This window comes from Quercus suber, unplaced genomic scaffold, assembly GCF_002906115.3.
Source record: "Quercus suber isolate HL8 unplaced genomic scaffold, Cork oak 2.0 scaffold_205, whole genome shotgun sequence".
Lineage (NCBI taxonomy): Eukaryota > Viridiplantae > Streptophyta > Magnoliopsida > Fagales > Fagaceae > Quercus > Quercus suber.
This window is the reverse complement of record NW_027069663.1, coordinates 1,033,789-1,055,895: the sequence shown is the minus strand read 5'-3', so window position 1 is coordinate 1,055,895 and position 22,107 is coordinate 1,033,789. Positions and strand designations below refer to the sequence as shown.

Below are 22,107 nucleotides of genomic sequence, written 5' to 3'. Positions count from 1 at the left end.
CTCCTTCTCAGTGGTTTATGTAGTTGAAGATCCACTCTAACCCTCATAAATTTCGCTTGGTTTGACTACCCTGCTCTTCGATTTGATTCAATAAAATTTCCCAAGCTGTTGCCTAGTTCTCTACCCACTTCCATAGACATGTGCTCGAAGTGTAAATCCCAGATTTGAACCCAAAAGGGGGAGTGAGTGAAAGTGATATTCGAAGCTGACAATCCTTTCCTCCATCTGCACAGCAATAATAGATTGTTGTCGAAATTCCAAGGCCCATTTCGTTCAACCCATTGTAGCTGGTACTCCAAATTGAACTTAAACTGCAAAACATTATTTCCAACCTCCACAATTTGCAGATCGGAACCCATTTTCCAAGCTGATTTCAGTGTGCTTTTTAATGCTCTCAGATTCTGATGTCTATCAGTGAGTAATCAACCAAAGAGGCTCAGCAAACACTCTTCAAGCAGATCTACTATGCTCTTAGTTGTAATGGTTATTTCCTCCTCTTCCTCTTTGGTGAGCAGAGGTTGAGAAGGCCCTCTACAACTGAATGGTCCATATCAGTGCCGAGGGAGAGAATTTAGGCATAAGCGTGAGAGAGATCCTGCAAGGAGGTCAGGGAGAGAGAGAGCTTGACAGAGGTTAGGCGAGAGAGAGAACTCCTACAAGGGAGAGAGTATTCATCTTCAGTCTAGCCTCCCACTTTTGAGATCTTTCACCAACTTGTTCTTGAAAACAAATATGATTGCCCCCGCATGTTTTGCTAATTTTTTTATTATTATTTTAATATAGATTGGATTCAAGTAATATCCATACTGAACTCTAAAAATTCATGTTTTTTCCCAAACCTAACCCGATTTTCTTAACTCATAACATTTCGGATAGTACTCGAAAGTTTCAGGTTGGGCTTGGTACCCGTTACTCGTTGGATTTGGCCATCCCCCTTAGTTTATTGGCTTTGCTATACTTTTGTATGATTGATTGCAATACTTGATTTTTTTTTTTTTTTTTTTTTGGGTGAGGATAAACGGCAGGATTGCAACACTTGATTGGGTCTAAACATAAGAAGGATAATGAAGAGTGGACGAGAGTTTTTTGGTTTGGTTTGGTATGTGGGAAAAAAAAAAAAAAGGAATGTAGAAAATAGGGAAAATGATGAGCTTTCTATTTCGGGTCCACGGCCCGCCAAAATTGAAGAAAATTGGAGCAAAGTGAANAATTGAAGAAAATTGGAGCAAAGTGAATGAAACCAAAGTTACATAATAAAGGACCATTTTTTTTTTTTTTGGTGGAGAAATCGACATAAGGGACCCATTTGTATCTAACTAATATTTATTTACTTTTATAAAAATATGATACTAATATTTTAAAGCATATATAGTTTCTTTTTATTAATCCATACTACCAAGTATGGAGAATCTTAATTTTTGTCATTAATTTTTTTTTATTTGATAATTTGAAATGAAAATTTTAACTTATCGTAGATACTAGAAAGTGCAAATTAAGATACAAAATTCTAAACTCATCATTCAATTTGCACCCTTTTTTGTCTCTTTGAAAAAAAAAATATTTTGAACCTTAAAACTTAAAGAGTATAATTGATTAAACTCTGAAATTTCAAAAAGAAAATTAAATTATGTCTTATAGTTTTAAAAGTAACCAATTACGTTTTCAGCCCATATTAAATATTTAAACTCCAAATACAATGGAGTTTCAATGAATAAAGTGAGGTTGAATTTGTTACACTATAAAAATTTAAAATTTAATTTGTTACTTTTAAAGAATAAGGTTTCATTTATTACTTTCAAAAATTATTGAGTTTAATTTGCTACTTTTGATAGGATTGATTTAATTTGTTAAACCCTTAAACTATATATAGATTATAATGTAATATACCCATGTCTTGTCTCTATCTTGCTTATATGTTCCTTTAATTTTCTTTTCTTTTCTAGAGGATACAACAAAGGAACTACATGGACAAACCACTATCTGAATTTACAATATTCAACATGGGGTTAAAATCATTATCATCAGGCATTACCATGAAAGGATTGGACGGGTCACGGTTGTGTCTCTGTCTGGTCAGTACTAATATTATTATAGAATAGACCCCAAGGGTGCAAATCAATCAAACCCAATATTAAAAGCATTCATATTTTCCTCAGAAATAGTAGACAATTTACAGTGCCACGTTTCTAGCTTGACAAAATGGACTTTTTTTCCCTCTTCTCTATTCTGTATATGAAAATTACATGGAGTGGTTTGCCCCGTGCTTAAAACTCTGAGCCTTCTCTACCAATAGCCATCAACATCATAAAGCATATCTCATATTTTTGGCCTTTTGTTTTTTTTTCTTCATGTTTACACAAATCTCGAGGAATATATTAGATAATCTGAGAGCTGGAGAGTAGGAAATACTGTGACGGAAATGAAATGTATTGTAAGCTTAGTGGATTGGAATTGAATTTGGATTATAGCATTTATTAATGAGCTTTGAACCTGGCTGGAACAGGTCAATTCGCATACCTAACAACTACTTCGTAGACCCACGTCCACCTCTCCCGTTCTTTGACTTATTCGTCGACTCTCAATACTTCACTCCTATATGTCATTATTTATTTGTACCGGTTAAGTTAGTAGAGAATTTCCATCAACCGTTTTTTAAAAAATTTAACATTTATCATCTTAAAATTTAATTTTATAATATATAACACACCATTTTATAATACAACTTATATTAAAACTTCTTTTTTTTTTTATTATTTTATTTAAATATTGTTTTTTTATTATTTTTCAATAAGTTTTTTTATTTTTCCTCTCTCTCCTCTTTCTCTCTCTCCTATCTCTCTCTTTCTCACATCCTGTCGGCACCAGACTACCAACCGTCACCACAAAACCCACCACCCACCCATACCACAACCACCACTAACAAAAAAAGAAAAAAAAAAAATCACTAAAAAAAAAAAAAAAAAAAAAAAACTCTACAATTGTTGCCACCAACAAACCCACCACCATCAGCCCACCACAAACCATACCTATCCAAAACCACCACCTAAAACCAAATCACAAACCCACCAAAATATGCCCAAATCGAAACCCTTGTACAAACTCACAACCTGCAAATCGAAACTCAAGGTGTGAAAGAGAGATAATCATAGACCTGAACTGGTGAAGACGAGTGAGAGGGCAAATCAAAGGCAGCGGCAACCTGGCAACATTGCAACCAAAGAGTAGAGAGATCGAGTGACTGAGAGTAGAGAGATCAACAACGTTGCAGACGAGGAGTAGAGAGATCGACGACGAGCAGAGACCGGCAACAAGCAGAGATCGGTGACGTGTAGAGACTGGCAATAAGCAAAGATCGGCAATGAGCACAACAGACCATGAACCACGAAGAGAGAACAGAGAACAGAGATGAAATAAGTGAGAGAGGAAAGAGAATGAGAAATGAGAAAGAGCTGTTGGTGAACAAAAACGAGAGTGCACTGTAGCAAGATTGTAAATTTTATGGCATATACCAGTTTTGATGGAGATGGTTTTTTGGGGTTTAGATGCTAAAAAATAGGATTTATAGCATTTGAGAGTATTGATGAGAATGCTCTTAGGACAAGAGACATGGTTATTTCAAATACTCCGGGTCTGTTTGGATACCGCTTATTATTAAAAACTGAAAATTAAAAATACTACAATAAAATAATTTTTAAATGTGTAAATAATGCTATGGGACCCAGTTTTAAAGAAAAAGTTATTGAATATGGTACTTGTAAATTTCATAAACAGTGCACAAAAATCACAGGAAAAAACCCTTCCGCAGAAAAACGCGCTTTCCAAACAGAGGCTAAATATTTTATTTTTATTATTATTATAGGAAAAAGTTAACGTGAATACTTAAAAATATTTGTTAGTTTTTTAGAAAAGTTTTTATTAAAAAAATTGAAAAGTAATTAATTTTTTGACAATTTTTTCTATTTTTCATAAAATTAATATTAAGATTTTTCTAAAATAATTTATCGACAATTGTCTAAAAGGCATTCAATAACATGACCATATTATTATTTATAATTCAACAACTAAATATTTGATAAAAATATTTAGAAGTGTCAATTGAATTAAAAAATTTATTATTTTGTTAACAATGTTGAATGAATTCCTTATGAAAGATATTAATGAAGAAGGTTTCCATTAACGGGTATTTTTAGGGGATTTGTTAATGGACCAATTTAGAAAAGTTTTGATATCACCATTGGATTATATTTTCAACAAATTCATCACTAGATTATATTTTTTTCTTATCTCCTCAATACTTACAAAATTTCTAGAAAATTAAAGATCAATAGTTATGTCATTAATAAATAATTTAAATTTGCAAGTTTTTGTAGTTTAAAATTATGTATAAAATATAATCTAAATAATTATATAGTAAATGATATACTATTGGCATAAAATTTTGTTAGGGATTTTACCAAATCAAGGAGTAACAATGAGTGAACAAATGAACACATCAAGTAAATAGAAATTAGTGATTGACTTGGAGGCACAATTAAATGTTATTTTTAGACAATATTTGTCCCCATTCGCAAGTTGCTAAAGGGTTTCTACAAAGTTGTCCTCAAGATACAACCAAGTTTATTGAGTTCTACAAATAGCAATTTTGGAGAATACTCAATCGATTTCTTGTGTTTCTTTGTAACTTACTATTTTGGAGAGATTATCCTCTATTTATACCCATAGGGCTATAACCCTTCAAAAGATACGTATGGAGAGTTAAAATGTTTTATAGAACCGTTCACAAAACTTGAAACCTCTTTAATCTTTCTGAACAGTTACAAGAAAATTCTACAGAAAAATTCTGTTTCACAATTTTCGATCAGTCGAAAGTTACTTTCGATCGATCGAGTGTTATTTTCGATCGGTCGAACAGGAATCGAGCAGCAATCAAGACATCCAGAAACTCCAGGATTTTTTCTTTGCTATTTCAATCGATCGAGCTAAAGCTTTGACCGATCAAAAATGCCTAACTTCGAATTTTCACTTAGAAAATTCTAGAACTTGAATTTTTACTTTAACAACTTTATGAAGCAATATTCTTCAAACTCAAACATCATTATTACAACCTATTCATGTATATACCTATATATACAACAATCCCCCACTAGGTTGTAATAATATATGTCTAACTTGATTGATATTCTATCATGCATAATAGAAGGTGTCTTTCAGCTTAAACCTCCCCTTAGTGTAATTGCTCAAGCAATCAACAGAGTTAATGGTAGCTTGGTGCTTAAACCAAAACTTTTATGTGCTGAAATCGGAAACAATACACACATGAGAATATCCATAACACGTTTAGAAATCCAAGTTGTTAGCACTATTATGGCCTTGTGCACTTCCCGGTTTAGTGAACATGTACAAGAGAAAACCTTTTTACTCTTGCTTGAAGCAGCACCACTCCTATATTCACAAAGGTGGAGTTCCTTCTTATGTCCCTGATACATAGACATTTATGATTTATGAACTTCATTAAGAGTTTAAAACTCATCCTCAATTTCATCGTAATAGTATGCTCTAATTGTTAGGACATATGTGAGTTAGAGACATATGTTATGTAAATTGAATAATTCTTTGACAAAACGTACTTTACTTGTAATTAGGTAGATTTAGGAGGGGTTTAGTACTTCAAGGAACAAGAGTTCAAGTTTAGTATTAAAGCCATGCAAAACTGTCCAAGAAACAATTGAAGAAGTGTTGTTCATTAAAGTTCGATAGATAACTTGACAGAATAATATCTATCAAGGTTTAATGTTGAAGCTCGACAGCAGCTATATCTGTCGAGAATTACAAAATTAGAATTTTCATATCTGATTTCACGCATATCCATGTGTATTTGTGTAGGGTTTCTTTTCTCACAACCCTAGACATATATAAAGATTATTTTGAGAGCCATCACATGATGATGCAACTTGATGAAAAGTGATAATACATGCATATTGTAACCGGAGACAATTTGCCCTAGTTCATCTTTCTCTCTATAGAAGTTATTGTGTTTTTGCACCAAGGGTTTTGTAACCAAGGAGCTTCTTGATCTTCATTGTTGGATGAACTAAAAAACTTTGCAGCCAACATCTTTCTCAAGTTGGTGTGTTAGTCACGTACTGGGATATGTGCATCATTGGTTAGTCACGTATTGGGAGCAGTGCATTGAAAGAATAGATTGCCGCTACATTACAAATCAAATTAAGTATTAGGGTAAGGGTTTAACTATAGGTTGGTGTTAGGTACTGGGATTCTTTTTACTTGTAACTGCTTGTTTTGATAATAGTGAATTCTCGAGAGTAGTGACCTTAAATTCACCTGTTAAGGTTTTGCCTTTATGGTTTTCTCCATTTGTAAACAAATCACCTGTGTCAAATTTATTTTTCGCTGTATTTAATTTAGTTGGTGATTTGTTTGTGCTACTACGCTTATTGCATGTAATTGAATCTAATTAATTCACTTGGATAATTAATTGATTAATTTACCAAAAAGGATCAATACATTCTTGGTCTATCAAGTAGTATCGAACGGGCACACTCTGATTATGTTTAATCTCTGTTATATGATCCATTGACTCTTGTTTGTCATGAATAAAGGGCAATCTCTTATTATACCTCCTTTATTTGATGGCACTAACTATGTATACTGAAAAGTACGCATGAGAACTTTTTTGCAATCTTTAGATGGGAAGGTGTGGTAAGCTGCGGAGATTGGCTAGACTAAGCCAAAGGAAGCGTCGGCAGATTGGAATGATGCCAAGATCAAAGCAGAAAACTTCAACAGCAGAGCATTGAATGCCCTATTCAATGCAGTTACCAATGAGGAATTTAATAAGATATCCTCAACCGAAACTGCTAAGGAATCATGGACTATCCTCTAGACAACCTATGAAAGAACTAAGGCTGTCAAGGATTTAAAACTCCAAAGGCTCACTACCAGCATTAAGGAGATAAAAATGGAAGAGAATGAGTCATTTGATGAGTTCTATGCCAAACTAAAAGACATAGTCAACTCAACCTTTAATTTTAGGAAAACCATTTCCGAACCCAAAGTTGGAAGAAATGTGCTAAGATCTCTATCTGAGAGATTTCATGCCAATATCACTGCCATTGAAAAATCAAAAGATATTGACTCCATTCCTTTGACAGAGCTCATTGGCAACTTGCAAACCTATGAATTAGGTTTGACTAGATTCCGGAATGGAGGCAAAAGCAAGAGTATGGCACTGAAGGCCAAAAGTAATGAGACTGATAAGTTTTCTGATGATGAAGATTCCAAGATGAAATCCTACATCACTAGGCAATTCAAGAAGTTCATGAAGAATGCCATTGCGAAAGGATTTGATAAGGACTGTAAGCAATCTAGTTTTTCTCATTTCAAGAGCCAAGATAGAGGAAAGAAGGATGTTAAGGATGGCGATCAGTACATTATTCCCTCCGGACCAAAGTGCTTCGGATGTCAAAGTTTTGGACACATGAAACAAGAATGTCCAACATATCTTAAGTCAGTTGGGAAAAGTAAGGCTCTTGCTGCTACCTTGAGTGACATCGAGCTTGAGATTGAGTCAGATGACAGTGATGACGAGGGAATTTTAAATACCTTCACTGCTATAGTTGATTCTATTGAAGGGGTTACAAAAACAGTAGATGATGAAGAGGACTTGGTGGATTCTAAGTTTGAGAAAATGGACGATCAAGATGACATCCACACAGCCTATGCAAAATTGTACAAGGTTTCTAAGAAGCATGAGAAATTGTATAGGTTAGCCATCAAGAAACTGAGTAATGTTGAGCTAGATCGAGAGGAGCTCTCTACTAAGGTTGATGAAGCCAATTAAACCATTGGAACCTTGCAGTTCGAGAACAACTTCCTTACTGAAAAGACAAATAAGCTTAAAGCAAAACTATTCCAAGCTAGAGCTCAATTGGAGAGGACTTCTAATGCAAAGCTCAAAGAGATGCTAAGCTTTCAAAAAGCTACTTCTGATAAAACCGGTTTAGGGTATGATTTCTCTTCTCTTAATATTGCCTCTTCTAGTACTACTGTATTTATCTCAACTGCTGATAATGCTAATTCTAAGAATGATGAAATTAAAACTGAAATAGCTAATGAGAACGTAGACAAGAACAAATCTATTCTAGGAGCACCCCTTAAGGTTGAACAGAAAGATACTAGAAACCCTAGGACTAAGAAGGTTAACAACAAAAAGTTTCCACCAAAGAAGCCGCATCTCTGTCATCACTCTGGAGCTTCAGGGCATACTCGTCCAAATTGCTATAAATGGTTAGCCACTAAACAAAGCAATATTATGCTCTCTTCCGGAAAGCAAAATCAATTTCCATCCTCATTTGCTCCTCTTAGAGATCTTCTCAAGGCCTTCATGTTCCTTTCGAATTTGAACAGTTTTAATTCTTCCCCCTCACCACCGGATCAAAGGTTCACTCAAAGGAAATGTTCTTCCAAGGTGTGTAAGGAAAAAGACTCTAAGTGATTTAGTCACCTTTTCTCTATCTCCCCTTATGGTTATACATTACTTGTTTGTTTTGCTTTCTTGTTTTGAGTTAGTCGAGTTTTATGCTTTGCTTTGTTTAACATGTTTTTGTCTGTTTGTTTTCAGTTTTGCTTTACTTTGTTTTTCATTAAAAAAAAATACAAAATACAAAATAAATCAGAAAAATACAAAAACAGTGTATATTTGTGTACATTGGCACTTGTGTACCTTAGATGGCCATTGAAACAAGATTTTCTAAATTTTGTATCTCTTGTAACTTAGATGAGCATCTTAATGCACAACTAAGTAAGTGAGCTTTATGACTCGTGTTTGTGATGAGTATGATTAAACACTCATATCACTCTTTTTAATGGGAATGACTAAAAAATCCTAAGAAAAAAGCATAAATAACCATCTCACCACTAAAGCCCACCAATCATGTATAACATCTGTGTGCTTCGGCATAGCAAAATTGTGATATTTGTGGCTTAACATAATTAGGTATTTCTTCTCTCTCCCTTATATGTCCATGCATGATATGCTTAAAAAGAAAAATATGCAAAAAAAAAAAAAAAAAAAAAAAAAAAAAAAATCTAAAAAAAACAAAATAAAATCTATAATCCACTAAAAAAAAGAAAAAAAAAAAAAAAAAGAGGCAAAAGACATATTTAATATTTTAAAATGCACTTTCATTAAAAATTTAAAACAACATATTTTAATTCTAAAATGGAGGCTAATTTTAGAGATCTATCCTTAAGCAAAGGGCAGTTTAATACACAATATTTTTAATATTAACTTAACAAAATTTGGTCAAATAGATGTTAAGAGTGATAAATGTTTTTTTTCTTCAAATTTGGAGTAAAATGTCATTTTTAAAAACCTCGAGAGATGAGAGTGTAATTACCTTTATTTTGAATTGTATGGTATTGTGTAATAAAAAAAAATTTTAAATATATTTATCCCTGTTTTAAGTTGTAGGTTTTTTAGATCGGTTCTAAAAATAGAAATTTAGAAGTTAAAATTTGTAATTGGGGATTATAAATTCTAAAATGTGTCACATGTCTAATCAATTTCCATCGATAGAGCCAATTAAATGAAATGTTATAGTTGCAAACATAGTATTTACATGCATTTCACAACTTATTTTTTACCATTTTTTTTAAATTTAAAATACAGATTTCAACAAACTGAGGTTTCTTACAAAATTGTGAGTGAAATATTTATGACAATGATATTGAAATATAAGGGGATGTTCGATTATAACTTAATGAGCTGTACAAATTAACACTTTTATTAATTTCTCATTTGTTTGATATATATATTGATTTTTTTTTTTTTTTATAAATATCTTGTGACTTTTATTATAAACTGGATTATTATTAAAATAAGTTGCTAACTCTTAATATTTTTCATCTCACTGTATAACCTTGACCCTCTAGAAACAATTCTCCTCTTCACCACCATTTCTTACTTTAATAGAAAATAAATATACTTAGTGTAGCATGTCTAAAGTAATTATTTCAATGTTATATGAAACAATGCTTTTTATTTATTTATTTTTTTTATTTGGGTTAAATTGAAACAGTAGCGAAACAATGCTTTTAAGAGTATTGATTATCGGAAAATTATTAGGTACTCCCAGATAAGTACCATAAATCTGTAGTCCTCCTTCTCATATAAATGGTGGGTCTTACCATAAATTTAATTAGTGAAAACTATCGTTCATGTGAAAGGAAGGAGTACACATTTATGGTACTTTAAAAGTACACAATAATTTTAATTTTCCTTTTTCCCTTATTCAAACTATTCCCTTTCTCCAGCATATAAGTAAAAGCATCATTTAATACAAGGCATCATTAATACTAATTTTATTTTCTCTCCTTTTTGTATATTTGTTTCTAAAAAATAAATGCATCATTTGACTTATATTCTATACAAAAGTATTGTCCAACGGAAAATAAAATTAGAAAAGGTTCTTGGCGTTGAGAAAGTTGCAAGATGAAGAAACAGTAGGAGTACGTTTGGTACGCTGTAATAGCTCTTGTAATGGAATAGTTATTCATGTGTAATATCAATTCGGTCATTTGGTTGCATCTTTATTACATGGATTAATTATTACATTGGAATAACTATTCTTTAAATTGAAGAATAGTTATTCCTCTTTAAAATGGATGTAATAGCTATTCCTTAGTGTATATAATAGGTTTTAAAATTAATATATTTCTAAAAATGTAAAGTTTCCTTATATATCTTCTTTTACAAGTTTTCTATATGTAACAACCAAACTTATGAATAGTAATAATTATTCCATTACAATGTCTTCTATTCCCAGTAATAAAGATTACTATTCCTAATGTAATATACATTCAGTGTACCAAACGTATCCTAGTATTTAAAGAGGAGATATGCATGGATTAAGAGTTAATAAATTTAGAATCGAAAAAAAAAAGTTAATAAATTTGTTACAAAACATTCCAGTATTATTGTTAGTGCTTAGTATTAATTTATACTCGTCCCATTTACATTATTTGAAGTAGCAAATACTGATAGGCTAAAAACGTATTGTCCCATTGTGATGAATTAATTGATTAATTAGCTAAATTTATTAATTAATCAAATTAACATGCAAAGCGCGTGGTAATACAAACAAATCACTAATTAAACTAAGTATAAAACGGAAAATATATTTATGGGGATTTATTTACGAATGAGGAAAACCTACATGGCAAAAACTCTATCGGATGATTTTAAAGTCACTACTCTTGAGAATACACTATTATCACAACAAGTGGTTACAAGTAAAGGAATCCTAGTACCTTATACCAATTTACAGTTAAACCCATATCCTAATACCCAATTGGACTTATTCTGGAGTGACAATTTCTCATTTTTAATGCACGACTTTCAGTACATAACTAACCAATTGCGCGGATCCTAGTACGCGACTTCAATCACCAACTTGAGAAGGATGTTGGCTGTAAAGTTCTTCAATTCATCCAACTTGGTCACAAAACTCTACGATGTACAAACACAGCAGCTTCTTGAAGAACTAGGGCAAACTAGGTCTCCGGCCACACTCTTATTCACACTTGTGAAATTTCTCTTGTGCAACTTGTGTCACCTTTGACAGTCCTTAAAATAATCCTTATATATGTTTAGAGCTGTCGAGCCTCAGGCTAAAACAGCTCTCTTTAAATCTTGATAGATGCTAGCTATCGAGTTTTAATGAACAATACTTTCTAACTTGATTCTTGGATAGACTTGTTTGGCTTTAACATTTGAACTTGAAACAAGATTTCTTGAAGCATCAAACACATCTTAGATCTACAAAATTACAAGTAAAGTGTGTTTTGTCAAAGGATTAGCCAATTACATAAAATAGTGACATATATTCCTAACATGTGAAACACATATGTCCTAACAAAAACGATATGATTGGAGGTGGGTGGATAAATGAATTATTAGTACATTTATTCATTTTATTTTTTGTAAGATGGAATTTATTTTTCCTCTTTCAATTTTTGGTACTAGAAGTAAAACTCACCTTAGAAGGAGAACTCTTTAGACTTTAGTCTTTCCCTGATTTCACGATAAATTTTATCAATTAAACTAAATAAAATTCATGAGACCTCTTTCATTTTCTCATCCAACATATTTACTATATTACACAATAACTTTTTCTATATTATATAATTACTTTTCAAAAATACACGCATTAAAATGATTTATTTTACACTACATTTTATTAAAATATTGTTTTTTTTATTATCAATTTTTATTACTCAAATCATCTATCTCTCTCTTTATGTACACAAGTATTAAAAAATGAATTCACATGTAAATATGAATAATAACCGTGTATATTTATATTGTTGCTACATTGTTATTGTAGCAACAATCTAAATATACACATTTATAGATTTATAGATTGACTGATATGAGTTAATTTTTAGCTTAAATGTGAAAATTTAACACATTTCTCTATTATACATGTATGTGAGTGTGATGCGGGAAGTGAAAGCGTCAAGAAGTGGAACACGTCTACTTTTAGAAAACAAGAAACAAAATATGTTTGCTTCTAAAAACAATATTGAATCCATGAGGGTTTCTTGAATCCATAAGGAGAAAGAGTCTGGAATCCATTAGAAAAAAGAAATAATGAATTTTATTGATTGAATAATTGTTAAAAAACGCGTATAGACTTAGGGGCCTATTTGAGGGCTCTGTAAAACTTGACAAATAAGAAAATATATTCTAAAATAACTCTTAATTGATACTTAACCATAATAGGAACCAAATTTGATCTAAAAAGCATTAAAAACACATAAAAATAAGGAAATAAATAACCTAAACTTAAAATAACAAAAATTACAAATTAAATACCAAAATTAATATATTACAATAGTTATAGTTTTTTTTTTTTTTTTTTGTGTTTTTTTTTGGGGGGAAGTTGTTTCAACTTTCATGACTTAACGGATTTAGGGCATGTTAAATGTTTTTTAAATATGAGAATATGACTCTGATTAAGGCCCCCATTTTCTTTTTGGAAGCATTTGGATAGAGACTAGACAGACCCATCCCCAACGACCCACCAGCGGCCTCCATACAGTGCACACGTGTGCAGCTAAGCCCTTTGTAACTAGACTAACTTCATGTACAGCAAAAATGCCTAAAGTTTTTAATAGCACTAAACCACTCTATTAACCTCCTTTTTTTTTTTTTTTTTTTTTAATAGTGTTTTCTCCAAACTTTTAACTAAAGACTAAACACTATTTGCGACAGTTGAATCTATAGTAGGGTAAATCGTTGGCCTACGGAGTTTTTTCAAAGTGCTAGTGCCTGGACTTGAATTAGGAAGCACCCAATTAAACCCGAGACAGCCACTTTGAGACTGAGTGCCCAACCACTTAGCTAACCCACTGGATTACTTTTATCATACATACACACACACACACACATATATATATATATATATTCCTCTCAAAAATGAAATTTCATCATATATTATCATAGTAATAAAGCTAACAAAAACACGACTTTAACAATGACGAACCATGTTATGTATATTTTATAAATGCCATCCTTTTACATATATTATAATTGTATTTTTAATAATATAATAGCAAATCTAACAGAAAGATGGGTAAAAATGGCAAAATGCCATTTTCGCCTAAAAGTTTCAGCAAAATGCTCATATTTTGAAATTATTTAGGAAAATACCTCTATTTTGAAATTTAATTTTTAGAAAATTGAGTTTCAATGAAAAACTTGATTTGACGAAAATCTAGTTATACTTATTTGAAAAAAACAACATGGAACTCGAGTTTCATGTATTTTTTTTTTTTTTAAAGTTTGATTATCTATAACTCAATTTTTTAAAAATCAAATTTTTCATTGAAATTTGATTTTTAAAAAATTAAGTTTAAAATAATGATATTTTCTTATACAGCTTCTAAATAAAGTGCATTTTCTTAAAAAATTTCAAAATAAAAGAATTTTGCTACATGTTTTACACAAAACACGTTTTGGCCTAGAAAGATGGCGTTTAGCTTGGATTACACGTTATCCTGTTTATATAAGTCAAGACAAAGTTGAAGACGATGATAATGATGATTAATGAGCCACTTTAATTTATTCTCTTTATCTCTCTTTTTAGTTTTTTATTTTATTTTAAATAATAATAATAATAATTAAACAAAAAACAAAGAACAATAAAAAGAAGAAGATGGGTGCGAGATAGATAGCAGTCTTGGTCTGAGTATCATCATCAGCCACCTTTTTCTTTGTCTGTTTCACAACTGAAACAGTACATGTGGCCTGTTTCTATTGCAGCTTCCTTTTCCCGCATTTCTCTCTCTCTTTCTCTCTCTCTCTAGCTTCCTCCATTTGTGGACTGTTGCTTGCCTGCTTTGTTTTCGGTTTCTGCTTCCAACTTTGGTCACAAGTTACCAACTTTTTTTTTATTATTTTTTGAAATACGTGTGGGTGAAAAAGTGTGTTGAAATGCGTGAAATGCTGTTTAAAAACTAAAAAATGTTGTTTGAAATGGCGTACCAAACAGGGCCTTATTCTCTTTATCTCTCTTTTTAGTTTTTTATTTTATTTTAAATAATAATAATAATAATTAAACAAAAAACAAAGAACAATAAAAAGAAGAAGATGGGTGCGAGATAGATAGCAGTCTTGGTCTGAGTATCATCATCAGCCACCTTTTTCTTTGTCTGTTTCACAACTGAAACAGTACATGTGGCCTGTTTCTATTGCAGCTTCCTTTTCCCGCATTTCTCTCTCTCTTTCTCTCTCTCTCTAGCTTCCTCCATTTGTGGACTGTTGCTTGCCTGCTTTGTTTTCGGTTTCTGCTTCCAACTTTGGTCACAAGTTACCAACTTTTTTTGTGACTTTGGTAATTGTAGTTTTGTCTCTTTTTGTTCTTCAGGTGAGCCTTTTTGTTTTTGTCTTTTTTTTTTTGTACAATTGTGTGTTTCTGATGCAATTCTCTCTCTTTTTGATCTTCAAAGATCATAAAAAATTTGTTTCTTGTTCTCTATGTTCGTTAATTGATGTGGGTTTCTTTTAGTGTTGATGTTTTTGTTGGTGGTGGAGCTAATTTTCTCATTCTTCACTGAGATGGGTAGCTTTGGTTATGAAAGTCCTGACTTTTGGTTCGTTCTACTTATTTTTTTTAATTATCTGTAGTTATGTTATAGTTTATACTATGAATATGTAATTGGTAAGTAGACTATGTGTCATGTGCTTAATTTGACTGATAATTCTTAATTTAAGACCAGCATGATGCTTGTTAGGAATTTTTATGTTCTTTAAATATGATGTCGGTGGATTACTTGCTATGGAGTTCAGTTCTTGTTAATATTATCCTGGTGAATTGGATATTTAGTGGAGCTTAGTTAACATTGACTTCACATTGACTGATGGGTCTTATGTCTCCTGAATTTCCTTTGGATTGATTCGTGATATTCAACTTGCAATGGATTATATAATTACTTCTTGAATTTCTTCTTTGGCCGGCCCAATTTGCTCGAATTATTGTACAAATGGGGTCTTTGTAGTACTTTTGTGCAGCTTGCGCCAAACACTCCACATTTCTGGAGGACGGTTTGCCTTTTTACTCAAAATGTTGCTTTCTAATCACAATTCAGATGACTAATCATGGTTCTCATTACCATCCTTTGGCAGTGAATCCTTTCCTCTTTTTTTTTAAAAAAAAAAAAAAAAAAATCTGTTTTTGTTTTCTTCTATGTAATGCTATAATCATGAAAGATGATGGTTTTGTAAATTTTATGCCATTGGACAATCAATTTATGTTCAAAACCCCACAAAAATAATTTACATAAAATGTTGAAAAATATAATTTTCACTTACATGATTCAATGTTGCAGTTTAGACTTAGTAAATAATCATCGGATTTGAATGTTTCTAGAAATTTCATGTGCTTTATGCATACATAACATCCCAGAGTATAAATTTCTTCTGCATGTGAATGTTAGATTTTAACTAGAGTTATAAAGATACATCCAAAACCGTGGGGATATCGTGTGTTGCAACTTCCCAGCTTTTCATTTGTTGATTGGTTACTTTCCCTCTCATTGTCTGATGGATAGAATCATCTGCTATCAGGTCAGCTATACTGTGAATGTAATTCATTTCGCTTCAAGAAGATAAGGTACCATATTTGAAGTGTTTGGACTCTAGCCATGACTTCAACGTCACCTATTCGACTAAAAGATCATAAAGAAAAACAGATTTTTCTCTCAGAGGTATTTTTTTTGGAGCTGCATTTGCTTGTAATTATTCAATTCTTACAGGTAAGCTTTCACTGACATCATCATTTTACCTGACTCTTGAAACTGCTGTGTTTTCAGGTTGGTAACTCAGAAAAACAGTTGTGGGCATTGATTTATTCCAAAGGTTTATTGCACTCTGATGTTCAAGACTTGTACCGCAAAGTTCGTTCTAGTTATGAGGAAATCATTCTAAGTGATCGTGAAGAGGTGGAATTTCAAGATGTTGAATATTCCTTGTGGAAGCTTCATTATAAGCATATTGATGAATTTCGTAAGACAATGAAGAAAAGTTCTGGTAATGGTGAGAGCATAAAATTGGTAACGACACAAAATGTTGGTACTGTGCAGAGAAGTGATAATAAAGGTATAGCAGGATTTACGTCATTTCTGTCAGAAGCAACTGAATTTTACCAAAATTTGGTTGTGAAAATCAGAAAATGTAATAGGCTTCCTGAAGATACATTGTTCAATAAGAAAAGTGGTAGCTCTACTTCAATTGAACCAAAGAAGATGCAGAAATGCCAATTTTTATGCCATCGGTTTTTAGTTTGTCTTGGGGATCTTGCTAGGTATAAAGAACAATATGAAAAACCTGATGACCGAAACCATAACTGGTCGGTTGCAGCCTCCCACTACTTGGAAGCAACAATGATTTGGCCAGATAGTGGAAACCCCCAGAATCAGGTATTTTTCTTTTTCTCATCAATCACTTCATTAATTATCTTGAAATATATGAACATTCTTGAGAACTAGTTAAGATATGAAATTTGACATCACAATTTTCAATGCTTTTATTTTGGTTTTAATATGTGTAACCAACTCTGTTTGTTTGTAGTTAGCAGTATTGGCAACATATGTTGGTGATGAGTTCCTTGCCTTGTACCACTGTGTAAGGAGTTTAGCTGTTAAAGAACCTTTCCCTGATGCCTGGGATAACCTAATTTTACTCTTTGAAAGGGTAAGACTTGATGGTGTTTTTCATTTGTTGTTAGTCCTCCTCAGATTCATGCTGATTCTGATTTACTTATCTTCAAAATCTAGGCATTTCTCAATGTTTGTTTTGATATTGCAGAACAGGTCATCTTTTTCGCATTCCCTTTGTAGAGAGGCTCACTTTGATTTCTTAAAACCATCTGAAAGAAGCGATTTCCACAGAAAATCACAATCTGGTGATGAATTTTCAAATTGCAATATTTTGGAATCCATACACAGTTGCTTCATGGAAACAGACTTATGGTCTCTTTTTATCAGAACTATGAGTTTCTTTTTCATACAATCCAGGTACGCCTAGCAGATTGAAATATGAATAAATAGTGTGTTTATTATAAAATGATTTTTGTCTTTCTTTATCTTTGGTATAAGACATCCCCCTCCCCAAGACACCCAGTATACGACACCTTCTTTACATAAATGTATTCTGCTTGTACTTGAACTCTGATGATTTTTGCTGTTTTTAAATGTGAGGCAGTTTTGAGGAATTCCCTTGTGCCTTCGCATCTGCTATGAGAGAGTTGGATGCTTTAATGGCACTAAATGATACAAAACTAAAGGCTGCATTGGAGTCCTATCAGTGTTTGGATTCAGCTAGAACAGGCCCTTTTCGAGCTCTTCAAGTTGTTTCTGTGTTCATCTTTATCTTTGAGAACCTAATTCATGGTCCACAAGTAAGAAGCTCAAAAGATATCAATGATACGCAACAGCTTCTCCAGATACAATTTGCATTGACTTCCTCTTTCATTTTCATGGGCCGTGTTGTTGATAGATGTTTGAAGGCTAGTGACTTGGATCTTTGCCCCCTTTTACCAGCTGTGCTTGTATTTGTGGAGTGGTTGGCTAACATGCTTGATGAAGCAAAAACATATGGGGTTGATGAAAATGGTAGAAGTGCTATGTCTTACTATTTTGGTGCATTTGTTGACCTTCTAAAACGTTTCAATGTTAAAAGTGTTGAGGCCATGTCTCTAGATAATATTCCTCTGTGGGAAGACTATGAATTGAGGGGCTTTGGACCAGTATCAAGTGCACATGTCTTGTTAGATTTTTCAACTCCTTGGGAACATATAGACAGTTATGAAAGTGGAACAAAATATCGTGCTCACCGCATTATTAATGCTGCAATGAAGATTGCAGAAAGATCAAATGATTTTGGAAAGTGGATCTTGTATGATAAATCAGGAAGAAAATTCTACACGGAAGGGTCAAATGAATCTCCAGAGAGGAATGAATCAGAAAAAGTGGAGTCCCACAATTCTGATCTTGAAATTGAAGAGTCTAGCCAGCCTATTCACCAAGTTACAAAAGAATATACAGAACACATCGTGTACACAAATCCAAGTAACCCCAGTGTGAATGGTAAATCTGTTGCCACAGAAGAGGAAGAAGTCATTCTCTTCAAACCTCTCACAAGATATAACTCGGTGCCACTTTATGCTTCAATTTCTACTAATGATAAAATGTCTCCAAAGGATTCAAGGAATGAAAGTGTGCCTTCTGATGAATTCTTGCGCCGAGCTACATCACTACTTATAGCACAAAACCCAGCCCAGAGTGATCCTCTTGCTTTCCATGCTGACATCAGTAATTTCACATGCAACAAGTCGTTCAAGCATCAGGAGCCTTTCATGAAGGATACATCAGCACACCCGTTTTTGGAAACCCCCATCTCTGCTGGGCCTCCCTCACTTAGCGCTTGGGTCCTTAACAAAGGAAGTATGAGCATTGACAGAGAGAAAGGAACTGCTAGTGTTAGTAAACATAGCATGAAGCCTATTGAGGAGATACCTTCCAAATCCTTTGCTGGGCTTTCCATTAGTGAAAATGAGCATTCTGTCACTAGTTTTGAGCATGAGTATGCAACCACCAATTACGCATCTCCTTTTTACTCACCTCCACTACCTTCTGCTCCTTTATTGCCTGATGATGCTGTTTGGTTTAGTGGCATTCAATCTAGCTTTCCCAACAGCAAAACCTCTGGGGGCATTAGAGAAGCAAACAATTACTCTGCTGCATTAGACACTTCAAATTGGACTGCTACTCATGGGTCTCCTGATTATGGTCATAGTTTGCAGGGTCTTATGGATAATTACCCACCTTCACGTCGAATGACTTCTTCTGAATGGCTTCGTCAGTACAGAGAAAGTCACAATCTTGAGCAGGCCAATAGTTATACATGGCCCGTTCATCGTCATTCCCCTGAGAACCTTGGAAACTTCCAAGATCAAGCTTCCAAATTTGGTGTTTTTGATCAGTGGGGAAATCCTATAGCTTATAATCCAAATGTATATATGGAGAGCCCACCATTGCATCCAGCTTTTCCTCTTGTTTATGGTGCAGATGAACACAGAAGGGAGAAGCTTTCTCAAGGTTTCCAAAGACCAAGCCCCTACGGGTGTGGTGCTGTGACAGAACTAAGAAATGAGCCACAGCCACTTTTGCAGTATCTTAAAGAGAGAGAATGGCGACTCCAGCAAGATCCTACTCTCGGTGGTCCTACGTATATGGGAAATTAACATTTCAATGTATGCCTTTCTTTGGTCTTAATCGTCACTTAGAGCATGTAAAACACCCCCCAACCACCCACACCCCCCCACATAGTTCAAGATGTCTGATCAATAAAGTTAACATGTAAGCTTGTATATATGTACATAGAATGTTCTAGTATGCCCTCTGCAAGAGGAGGTTTAAAGCAAGAATGAAACAAAGAGAAACATTTGCTGCTGTCCGCAATTTTGAACTTTTGATTTTGTCACATTCTCTCACTGATTAAATATGATTTGTTCAATCATATTTGAAAAGAATGATGTGTTCTAGTGTAGCATGTCTTAAAAGTTCAATCATGCTATGAAACTTTAAAAAGAAAGTTATGCTAAGATGATAACACCTTGAGAAGACTTCAATTTAAGAAGTTAATATAAAATATAGAGACACCAATTAACCCAAAAGTTTAAGCATATGGATTTGGGTCCAACTGGATTGGTCTCTGAAGTGTGATCACTAAGCATAAAGCAAAGTCTTATATTGTTGATGGAGTCTTGGGAGTTGTTGGAATACAACACCTTGAAAATTTTTTAAGGAATGATTCCATGGGTAGGTCAAAGCATACGGTCAAGAAGGTAATGTTTGAGTGACATATTAGGGTTGAGTGGTAGCATTTGCGAAATCATTATTTTTATTTTTTTATCGAGCAAGGGAGCCATAAGTAAAATTTAATTTTTTTTATTTATAAAAATTGCAAGTGAGGAAGGGATTCTTTAAAACCCAAGGGGGCATGTCCCCCCTTGCCTCTCCTCCCTTTGCCAATGAGTGGCAGTGTTGTTGATTCCCACTTTGTGCCACTTGATTTCTCCTAATCCAATGGGATAGTGACTGTGCTACTCATAGCCATAGGTAGGGGTTCAAAAGATGTGAGAGATTTTACAAAGTAAATCAAATGTGACATGTTACAACTTACAAGATCTAAAAAGGGGCACGTAATCTGACAAATCAATGCTAATCATTATGTACACATAAGGTCTTGATTGAGGCGTGGATCAAGGTGTCAAACATTTTGTAGTTGGCTTGAGATTTGTCTCAATCTCTATAAGCAAAAAATAAGGTCCCTGTCCAAGACTAGATAAGCACCATAACTTGGATCAAGGTGGAATATGTATATGTACTATGTAGGGATAGCACCCTGCTGCCACTGGCTAGGTCCAGACGTCCAGTCCTCGTCCTTCATGCCTCATGGAATTACCAATATTTGGTTTGCAGCTATTTAAGCGGAATATTCTAGGGTTGGGATTATAAGGAAATGGACTTTAGTCCCAAATATCAACTGTAGAATGCAATGGACACAAAAAAGGAAACCATTGCAATAGTATTGTTGAGCAAATACTTTGCTCAAAGAAATTGAACACTCAATGAATTTGATCCTCTAACCAATGCCAATTTGAAAATTTACTAAATAATTGCATTTTTCTATTTTTCTTTTTCAATCTCTGGGTTGTTAGTTAAATCTAAATCTTTTATCATATTCTTCTTATTCTACTCTATACTCCACAAATATAAACTTGTGACACAACGTTGATGGCATCGACAAAGGTTGGTTGTGGTGGTGGGGATGTGTTAGATGGTTTTTTTAGGTAGCTGAAATAAGAAAAGGTACAAAATTTAGGATCTCTCTAATTAAATAGGTGAAACATGTGTGAGGCAATCTGCTGGAGACAAGAGAGAGAGGAGAATGCTCTAACAGGGACCCTTGCAAACCGTCATGGAGAAAGCTCTGCCACCTCAACCTTCGAGCAAAAATCAAAATTTTTGCTTGGAGAGCATGTGTCCCTACAATGGAAACCATTAACTGCAGGGGGATATCACAAAGTAAGGGCTGCCCTATTTGTGGTAGTGAAGCTGAAAGCATAGACCATGCCTTTCTCAGCTGCGATTTCTCATCCTTGGTTTGGAGTCTATGGCTAGAAAACCCACTACGCACACAAGGTATCAAAAAGTCCTTTCTAGATTCTACAATATTTATTCTTTCTCACTCAACACTTTAAGATTTGGAGCTTTTCTTAGCCATTGCAGAGGCCACATGGTCCAACAGAAATAAGATTGTGCACAAGGATTGTGGTCTTTCTCCTCTTCAGGTGTGGAAAATGGCTAAAAATGCAGTGGATGACTTTGCAAGCTCTACTAATTGGGACTTCAGCCCAATTAGAACCTCCCCATCCAGTTAGGTTCCACCCCCCCAGGAATCCACAAAATAAATGTAGATAGGGCATCATTAGAGCATGACAGATTTCCCAGTGTTGGAGT

General features: G+C 33.5%; 1 protein-coding gene across 2 annotated transcripts; it reads left to right on the top strand.

The window, feature by feature from the left end:
• The first annotated feature begins 14,837 nt into the window (after positions 1 to 14,837).
• On the top strand, positions 14,838 to 20,043 carry LOC112015046 (nonsense-mediated mRNA decay factor SMG7-like). 2 transcript variants are annotated; one of them, XM_024047407.2, is made up of 6 exons: positions 14,838 to 14,951; positions 16,151 to 16,290; positions 16,396 to 17,001; positions 17,153 to 17,275; positions 17,390 to 17,598; positions 17,786 to 20,043. In XM_024047407.2, exons 2-6 carry the CDS (start codon positions 16,228 to 16,230, stop codon positions 19,824 to 19,826), a joined length of 3,042 nt encoding a protein of 1,013 aa, XP_023903175.2. In that variant the 5' UTR covers positions 14,838 to 14,951; positions 16,151 to 16,227; the 3' UTR covers positions 19,827 to 20,043. The 2 variants fall into 2 exon arrangements, with proteins under 2 accessions (XP_023903175.2, XP_023903183.2); XM_024047415.2 differs by lacking the exon at positions 14,838 to 14,951 and adding an exon at positions 15,109 to 15,177.
• The last annotated feature ends 2,064 nt before the right edge of the window (positions 20,044 to 22,107 follow it).

Bases quoted from the DNA above. Each gene is read 5' to 3' on its own strand.
- LOC112015046 (XM_024047407.2), top strand. From the start codon at position 16,228: ATGACTTCAACGTCACCTATTCGACTAAAAGATCATAAAGAAAAACAG. The intron at 16,291-16,395 runs GTATTTTTTTTG...CTGTGTTTTCAG, and splicing joins AACAGATTTTTCTCTCAGAG to GTTGGTAACTCAGAAAAACA. The intron at 17,002-17,152 runs GTATTTTTCTTT...GTTTGTTTGTAG, and splicing joins GTGGAAACCCCCAGAATCAG to TTAGCAGTATTGGCAACATA.